Raw genomic sequence first — 10,373 nt, forward strand, 5'->3', positions numbered from 1 at the left:
AGGGGAAAAAAAGGAAAGAAAGAAAACAAAGGTAGACAAAACGCACCAAATCCAAGTTTTCAGTGATTCTGGATTTCATTCTTTCTCTCTCGCCCTTGTTACTTTATCAATTGCCTGATCTCTGGTAGGGGAGAGGGGGGGCCACGGGGATCACCGCCCCCTGGGGCTGGTACCCCCCCTGGTCGGCCACGAAGACGATCTCGACGGGGACGCCCTCGGGGGACGTGTACCTGGCGGCGTAAAAGGTCAGGTAATATCATCATTGCATGTATCAATATTGTTAGGAAAGGTCAGCATTATGAAATAGGTCATTTCTATTGTCATCTTATAGTCTCAGGATTATGTTCTCGGTATTCTGAACTTGGCAGTTGGTTGTGTTTCATTCCTTCTCCTTCGTTCTTTCTTTTTGTTCTTTTTCTTCCTCCTTTTAAATAGGAAGTGATCTGTATAGCTAGTGAATATGAAGCTAGATTATAGAATGTCTAATTATATGACAATTCACTGTGATATCGATTTCTATTTACTTCCAACATGTCTGAGTTAGTAGAGAAAAGCTGATTTGCAATGGTAATAACCACACAAAAAAAAAAAAAAAAAAAAAAAAAATAAAAAAATAAAAATAAAAATAAAAAAGAATCGGGTATATATAAAAATTAATTCCTTTATGATGTGTCATTGTAATGATGGTCGTTTCCATAATGATGGTCGTTTCCATAGATCATTTGTAATCAGAACAAAAGCAATTCACCTCATGAGTTTACCATTACTTTCGAAAGTAAGTCCATTTGTAAGCTCAGTCCAGCCATGCGTATCATTATTTGTATTTTGATGTTTTATCCATTTCCATCAATGAAAAAGTAGGTCGTTTGTAACGTTATACCCACATTTACGTGCAAAGAGCAAGTTAAGTGATCTGAAATCATTTTTTTCCTTTGTGTGAAATCATTAATTTCATAATATAAGTTTAAGTAAAATATTCATATCTTACAGATAATTATCATATAGATATTATTATAAATATATCATCATAAAGATATAAACAGATATTCATAATTTAAGATTGATAAAATATATAAGGAATGTACAAATTGGATCAGACATGCAAAACTGGATTAATCTGCATCATTACATAAAAAAAAAACAGAAGAGATCTATGCAATGTCTGAACATGAAATCCATTGATCAAAAAGAAGAAAAAAATTAAAAACAAAACAATAACAAACTGAGACCTTAGTTCGCTTCATCTTAAAAACAAACATAAAATCAAACAAACTTTAATCTTTACTATTTAAAAGACGCTGAGAAGCGGACAAAGAATGTACAATCCTGATACCAAACTTCCCTGCTTTTTGTATCTATCATAAAATCCAAGAACAAAATGTAATAAAACTAAATTTAATCAAATGAAAAAAAAAAAAAAAAATCAACTTCACACAACTTCAGGGAGAGAGATTGAGACAGTGAGGGAGTGAGAGAGAGAGAGAGAGAGAGAGAGAGAAAGAGAGAGAGAGAGAGAAAGAGCACAAGTCCTCACCTCCAGCCTCCCTCCTTCGCCTGTCCGTCGCTCTCCTTCCCGGACTCCTGAGAGAGAGAGAGAGAGAGAGAGAGAGAAAGAGAGAGAGAGAGCAAGAGAGAGACGAAGCCCAAGCCCTCACCTCCAGCCTCCCTCCTTCGCCTGTCCGTTGAGAGAGAGAGAGTGAGAAAGAGCGAGAGAGAGAAAGAGAGAGAGATAGAGAGCGAGAGCAAGAGAGAGACGAAGCCCAAGTCCTCACCTCCAGCCTCCCTCCTTCGCCTGTCCGTCGCTCTCCTTCCCGGACTCCTGCCGGACGATGCCGTTGCCGGACTCGAAGTCGAAGGAGTAGCCACCGTAGGCGTCCTGCGTCCGGTCGTCCCTCAGGATGGGGATGGGCGCTCCATAAGGGTCGTCGGCGGCCGCCAGGAGGCACACCGAGGACACGAGGACCTGAGGAAGAGAGGAAGACGAGATACTTAGAGCTGTTTGTAAGGAATGGCGCAATATTACGAGGATAGAAGTAACACCGTGTGAGATCACGTGGAAACCACGTGGGGATATAAGAAGGCCACGTGGTCACGATGCTATAAAGATGAGGAAACTCCATCCAGGAAAATTAGGAATCTATCTATAGCGACCCCGCTGGTCAAATATAAGGCCACGTCAGGTCACTCGCAGCCTCACTCACTCACACACCTGGACACTCACCCCTCGGATGCATACTCCCTCAGGGACCACTCTGTCCGGTGGGGAACGATCAGCTCCATCGCCGCTGACCCCCGTCTTGGCCCGTGAGACACGCACAGCCTAACAGAAGACATCCGCCAAGCCATCGCTACCAAGTAAATATTAACATATCACCTGTGCCGCTACCCATCAATAAAGGAATTAAGATCACCAGACTTTGGCTTCAAAAACCTTTTGAGAGCGACCCCTCACACTCAGGAAGAGAGATAGATAGATAGAAAGAGAGAGAGAGAGCGAGAGAGAGAGTGTAACCTACCGGTTGCCACCAGTTGTAACCCGCTTGCTGCAACAATTGTTGTAAGCCACCGGTGCCAACAGTCTTAAGCCACCTTAGGAACAGTTGTAAAGCACCCGATGTCCTGGTTGTGGGTCGGTGGATAATCAGACAGACGTTCACGTGCCATGGTCTTTATTTAGGCTCCGGCCTAAGGCCGGAGTTCAGAGCTGTTCGCTCTTGTCTGTCTGTGTCTCTGACCCGATCTGTCTCTCTCTCTTGTTCTTATGACCCGTTTCGGTGGTGACATTGTCAACTCTGTGTCACTTTCCCTGCCTCAGGCCATTTGACCAACGGAAACAGCTGAAGGGACTGGAAGCAGACTATTGCATGCTACACAGCAATGAAAATACACATACTATCAAATGGTAATGAAGAGGATAAGGAGGGAGCTGTCTACAGATTCCTCCTGCTATAACATATAAAATGTAGTTGGGTCAACGAAGAGGTTTTAATGGTGCTTCCGGTTCGGTGACCGGGTGAAGGTCGGGGCAGGAAGGTGTGGGTCAGTACTTCCGCTAGTCGCTAGGAAATAGTGTCTTAAGGAACTAGCATTACAAAGACTGTATTACAATCAAATAACAGTAATAGTCCGGAAAATCAGTGGCTTACAGAAAGAGAGGGAGGGAGAGCGCGCGCGAGAGAGATAGAGCGAGGGAGAGAGAGAGAGAGAGAGAATGAAAGAAAGAAAGAGAGAGAGAGAGAGAGAGAGAGAGAACGAGGGAGAGCGAGAGAGAGAGAGAGAGAGAGAGAGAACGAGAGAGAAAGAGAGAGAGAGAGAGCGAGAGAGAGAGAGAGAGAAAGAGCGAGAGATAGATAGATAGATAGAGAGGGGGGAGAGAGAGAGAGAGAGAGAGAGAACGAGAGAGAGAGAGAGCGCGAAAGAGAGAGAGAGAGACACACACACACACGCACACACAGAGAGCGAGAGTGAGAGAAAGAGCGAGAGTGAGAGAGAGCGAAATAGAGGAATATACTAAATCACTAAACTTACCAAGACCAAACAGACACGGGAGCTCATGATGTATGGTTGAGAAGAAGAGTGAATTATGTTTGAGTTCCTCCCACGATACACACCTATATATACACGCTCCCATACACGCACGCACATACACACACACATCACAGACAACGCCACGCCTCCATGCCAGACACGCCTCCATGCTTTTTTCCTCTCTACGTGTTGGAATACGGTGATTGAAGCAATGAAACATCCATATCAGGTATCCATATCTCTCACCTAAAGCTTGCAGTAGTTTTGATTACCCATTAAACACCGTAATAACATCATTGTGTCATGTCTAAAGTGATATATAAGTTACGATTCCACGCATCTTTTAGTCGATACTGAGGAAGATGTTTGATATGAAGGTAAAAATTGTTGTGTTTCCGCGCTGTTGCTCTTAATTAGATGTTCATTGACTCGCGTCTTTCTAGACAAAATGTATGTGAACGATAGATAATAAGTATCTAACTGAGTTTGTTCCCGGTTATCTTTTCAATGTACACATACATGTATTTATATATGCATACGTAGAAAGTCTACTAATATCTTGCAGGCAACACCAAATGTTTTTTTTTCCAGTTTACCGCAGTTGCAAAAGGTCAATTACTGCACATAAACACGATTGTTGCATATTACGCTATTGGATAATCGTTATGTTGAATTAGATGAGAGCAACATATACATAAATCACTGAGTAGGCATGAGGACAGAGTAGACATTTCTATAAGGAGATATATATAAGTGATATATATATATATATATATATATATATATATATATATATATATATATATATATATAGAGAGAGAGAGAGAGAGAGAGAGAGAGAGAGAGAGAGAGAGAGAAGTTAAGGAAAGGGGCCCGCATTCTCGTATTAAAAAAATACGTAGATGAATTAACAGACAAAAAAATATACTCCGGCATAGAGAGGGAGTGTTTAGATAAACAGACAGCAAATAAACAAACAAACAAACAAAAAAGATGGGCAACCAGACAGAAAAGAGATCTTCATAATGTATTGCGTCACTCACATTTCGAACGGAGAAGAGGATGCATGGGGCCTGTCTGGTATGGGAGTGTGACGCGGTTTGTGTTGTTCGTGCGTATGTACGTGCATGTAGGGAAATGTGTATATATAGGTGTGTATTGTAGGGAGTACTCAAACATAATTCACTCTGCTTCTGAACCTGACATCATGATCTCCCGTGTCTGTTTTGTCTTGGTGAGTATCGTAGATTTCTCTCTATTTTCCTGTATTTTTTTCTCTCTTTTTCATCATATGTAACGATTGTCTGAAAAAGATTATCGGTAGCTGTTGGCAGAGTTCTCTTAGATTTAGCAAAAAAGATCATGACTAATTTTGTTCGCTGGTTGACTGAAATATTTGCGCCTTTTATTTAGAATAATAATAATAATAATAATAATAATAATAATAATAATAATAATAATAATAATAATAATAATAATAATAATAATAATAATAATAATAATAATAATAATAATAATAATAATAATAATAATAATAATAATAATAATGATAATAATAATAATAATAATAATAATAATAATAATAATAATAATAATAATAATAATAATAATAATAATAATAATAATAATAATAATAATAATAATAATAATAATAATAATAATAATAATAATAATAATAATAATAATAATAATAATAATAATAATAATAATAATAATAATAATAATAATAATAATAATAATAATAATAATAATAATAATAATAATAATAATAATAATAATAATAATAATAATAATAATAATAATAATAATAATAATAATAATAATAATAATAATAATAATAATAATAATAATAATAATAATAATAATAATAATAATAATAATAATAATAATAATAATAATAATAATAATAATAATAATAATAATAATAATAATAATAATAATAATAATAATAATAATAATAATAATAATAATAATAATAATAATAATAATAATAATAATAATAATAATAATAATAATAATAATAATAATAATAATAATAATAATAATAATAATAATAATAATAATAATAATAATAATAATAATAATAATAATAATAATAATAATAATAATAATAATAATAATAATAATAATAATAATAATAATAATAATAATAATAATAATAATAATAATAATAATAATAATAATAATAATAATAATAATAATAATAATAATAATAATAATAATAATAATAATAATAATAATAATAATAATAATAATAATAATAATAATAATAATAATAATAATAATAATAATAATAATAATAATAATAATAATAATAATAATAATAATAATAATAATAATAATAATAATAATAATAATAATAATAATAATAATAATAATAATAATAATAATAATAATAATAATAATAATAATAATAATAATAATAATAATAATAATAATAATAATAATAATAATAATAATAATAATAATAATAATAATAATAATAATAATAATAATAATAATAATAATAATAATAATAATAATAATAATAATAATAATAATAATAATAATAATAATAATAATAATAATAATAATAATAATAATAATAATAATAATAATAATAATAATAATAATAATAATAATAATAATAATAATAATAATAATAATAATAATAATAATAATAATAATAATAATAATAATAATAATAATAATAATAATAATAATAATAATAATAATAATAATAATAATAATAATAATAATAATAATAATAATAATAATAATAATAATAATAATAATAATAATAATAATAATAATAATAATAATAATAATAATAATAATAATAATAATAATAATAATAATAATAATAATAATAATAATAATAATAATAATAATAATAATAATAATAATAATAATAATAATAATAATAATAATAATAATAATAATAATAATAATAATAATAATAATAATAATAATAATAATAATAATAATAATAATAATAATAATAATAATAATAATAATAATAATAATAATAATAATAATAATAATAATAATAATAATAATAATAATAATAATAATAATAATAATAATAATAATAATAATAATAATAATAATAATAATAATAATAATAATAATAATAATAATAATAATAATAATAATAATAATAATAATAATAATAATAATAATAATAATAATAATAATAATAATAATAATAATAATAATAATAATAATAATAATAATAATAATAATAATAATAATAATAATAATAATAATAATAATAATAATAATAATAATAATAATAATAATAATAATAATAATAATAATAATAATAATAATAATAATAATAATAATAATAATAATAATAATAATAATAATAATAATAATAATAATAATAATAATAATAATAATAATAATAATAATAATAATAATAATAATAATAATAATAATAATAATAATAATAATAATAATAATAATAATAATAATAATAATAATAATAATAATAATAATAATAATAATAATAATAATAATAATAATAATAATAATAATAATAATAATAATAATAATAATAATAATAATAATAATAATAATAATAATAATAATAATAATAATAATAATAATAATAATAATAATAATAATAATAATAATAATAATAATAATAATAATAATAATAATAATAATAATAATAATAATAATAATAATAATAATAATAATAATAATAATAATAATAATAATAATAATAATAATAATAATAATAATAATAATAATAATAATAATAATAATAATAATAATAATAATAATAATAATAATAATAATAATAATAATAATAATAATAATAATAATAATAATAATAATAATAATAATAATAATAATAATAATAATAATAATAATAATAATAATAATAATAATAATAATAATAATAATAATAATAATAATAATAATAATAATAATAATAATAATAATAATAATAATAATAATAATAATAATAATAATAATAATAATAATAATAATAATAATAATAATAATAATAATAATAATAATAATAATAATAATAATAATAATAATAATAATAATAATAATAATAATAATAATAATAATAATAATAATAATAATAATAATAATAATAATAATAATAATAATAATAATAATAATAATAATAATAATAATAATAATAATAATAATAATAATAATAATAATAATAATAATAATAATAATAATAATAATAATAATAATAATAATAATAATAATAATAATAATAATAATAATAATAATAATAATAATAATAATAATAATAATAATAATAATAATAATAATAATAATAATAATAATAATAATAATAATAATAATAATAATAATAATAATAATAATAATAATAATAATAATAATAATAATAATAATAATAATAATAATAATAATAATAATAATAATAATAATAATAATAATAATAATAATAATAATAATAATAATAATAATAATAATAATAATAATAATAATAATAATAATAATAATAATAATAATAATAATAATAATAATAATAATAATAATAATAATAATAATAATAATAATAATAATAATAATAATAATAATAATAATAATAATAATAATAATAATAATAATAATAATAATAATAATAATAATAATAATAATAATAATAATAATAATAATAATAATAATAATAATAATAATAATAATAATAATAATAATAATAATAATAATAATAATAATAATAATAATAATAATAATAATAATAATAATAATAATAATAATAATAATAATAATAATAATAATAATAATAATGATAATGATAATAATAGTATTAATAATAATAATAATAATAATAATAATAATAATAATAATAATAATAATAATAATAATAATAATAATAATAATAATAATAATAATAATAATGATAATAATAAATATAATAATTTAAAAAAAAAAATAATAATAATAAAATAATAATAATAATAATAGTAATAATAATAATAATAATAATAATAATAAGAAAAAGCCGTAAGTAGCCTTATCTTTACTTTTGTTTGTTGTTACTAAAGAGAAGACATTTTTATTTGCAATGGCATCCTTGTAATGAATTCACGCCATTATAGACTTTATTTAGTATAGTAATTGTTCTGGTTTCTTCAATTTCATTATCTGTCTTTTCTTCTTTTCATTTCCTTTCTTCTTGTTTTTTCTTCTACTTCTCATTCGTCATCTCGTCTTCCTCCTCCTCTTCCTTCTTTTTTTTTTCTTTTTTTTCCAAATTTCGTCTTTTTTAATTCATTAAGATAAATCTCCACCTCTTTATTTCCTTTATCATCCTATCAATCTGGTCGTTAATGGCATGAAATTATTTAATCCAGCGAGCTTTTTATTTTAATGAATAGATGCTAGTTGCGGATAGTTATTTTTTTTAGATCGTTGTAGATGTTGTTTATCTAAGTTTGGATTTACTATTGATGTATTTATTTATTTCTTTTATTTTTTGTTTAAGTTTTCATAGTAACAATATGAATGTTCATTTTTGAAATTTGTGTTTTCTTTTTTTTTTGTTTTCTGTTAACGGGATACTTGCGGAGTGAGAGTGGAGATATGCAAAATATCTTATTTTTTACATATTGTATACGTGAAGTGCATCATATGTTAACCTCAATTTGTGTTAAATAAAGACTATATTATAGTGTAAATTTTATATTTTTTCTATAATAAAATAAAATAATTACATATCGCTATCATTATATGTTGTCAATATAGGGATTTTATTATTAATATTATTTTCACAACAATCTCGCAAAAGTTTTAGATTATGCAAGTGGTCACCTGTGGCCTGGATTGTCGGGAGCGGAGTTGCACATGACGTCAAGTGGTTTAACTTCGTGCATTAGGGCTTTGGAGGAGTCGTGGCCAAATTTGACAAGCCGTCTTATGGGCGTCTTTGATATCCTGGTTATGTTTCTTGTGGTGTCATACTTGCCCTGAGGGCCTGTCAGCCGAAAATAGGGAACTTTTTGTATCTAAAACCTGGGCCAGTAATTGGCGTTTTTTAAATCGTCTGAACTATTGGTATTTTGTATATAGTTTATATCTATATAAAAAAAGTTGCTGGTGAAAAGGATCTGAACATAGTATAAGCTTCTTTACAAGGATGTCATAGTGTAATATTACAATAAGATAACATTGAAAAAGAATTTAACAAGAATAATCTGTCTTTGTTCTTGCAAGGCCAGCGACACATAAAATCAAATAAGGCAACATAATCTCATGAATGACTTTCAAGCTCGTTGGTTGCTTTCCTCTCGGCGCACTTCGCATCAGAGGCGGATCCACACGTGTGAGGAAAAAGTGAACACGGATGTGAAATACCTCCATAAGACGGCTTAGTGTGAATCGATATCCAATTATTTCATTCATATATACGATTTTGAAATAAATACATTGGTAAAAAAAAAAAAAAAAAATAGTGAGGTTTTTAGAACATAAGAAGAAGAAGAAGAAAAAAAGGGCCGTAAGTAGCCTTCATGTGATGAATCATAATGAAATGTTCAACCGTTTTCGTTTTGCTGTCTGATTTATATCATTACTTACTGTTAACTATGTAAATATAATCTAACAATTGTTTTATTTTCTTCCATCATACAATCTGTATTATGTAATACTATTACGGTACATATAACAAATTCATCGATGTCACACATAATACATGATACGAAATCTGGATGATAGACATATCTTGAAATATTTGCAGAATGTTGCATGAACAATAGGGAAATAAAATTCTCGGTTCTTAGGAAAAGTTGGAAAATTCAGGAAACAGTACAGGAAAATAGGACAAAAATGTTCTCCTGTATCCAGGGATTTTTTTTTTATCCTGC

The 10,373-nt window shown here is 25.6% G+C and overlaps 1 protein-coding gene across 2 annotated transcripts in view; it reads right to left on the minus strand.

Moving 5' to 3' along the window:
- LOC122260257 (endocuticle structural glycoprotein SgAbd-8-like) overlaps positions 1–3,575 on the minus strand; it is a 4,035-nt gene extending 460 nt beyond the window's left edge. Inside the window, exons 1-3 of one of the 2 annotated variants that reach the window (XM_086531064.1) lie at positions 3,529–3,575; positions 1,773–1,963; positions 1–230 (exon numbers count right to left, since the gene is read on the minus strand). The exon at positions 1–230 is cut by the window's left edge and continues 460 nt beyond it. In XM_086531064.1, coding sequence (XP_086387190.1) covers positions 107–230; positions 1,773–1,963; positions 3,529–3,555 — 342 coding nt within the window. In that variant the 5' untranslated portion in view covers positions 3,556–3,575 and the 3' untranslated portion in view covers positions 1–106. Of the gene's footprint in view, positions 231–1,534; positions 1,585–1,772; positions 1,964–3,528 lie in introns of those variants that run through there. The other variant, XR_015190471.1, reaches the window with a different exon arrangement.
- Between the last annotated feature and the right edge of the window lie 6,798 nt (positions 3,576–10,373).

Source organism: Penaeus japonicus, unplaced genomic scaffold, assembly GCF_977035675.1.
Source record: "Penaeus japonicus unplaced genomic scaffold, GWHDUDI00000001_assembly GWHDUDI00000034, whole genome shotgun sequence".
Taxonomy (NCBI): domain Eukaryota; kingdom Metazoa; phylum Arthropoda; class Malacostraca; order Decapoda; family Penaeidae; genus Penaeus; species Penaeus japonicus.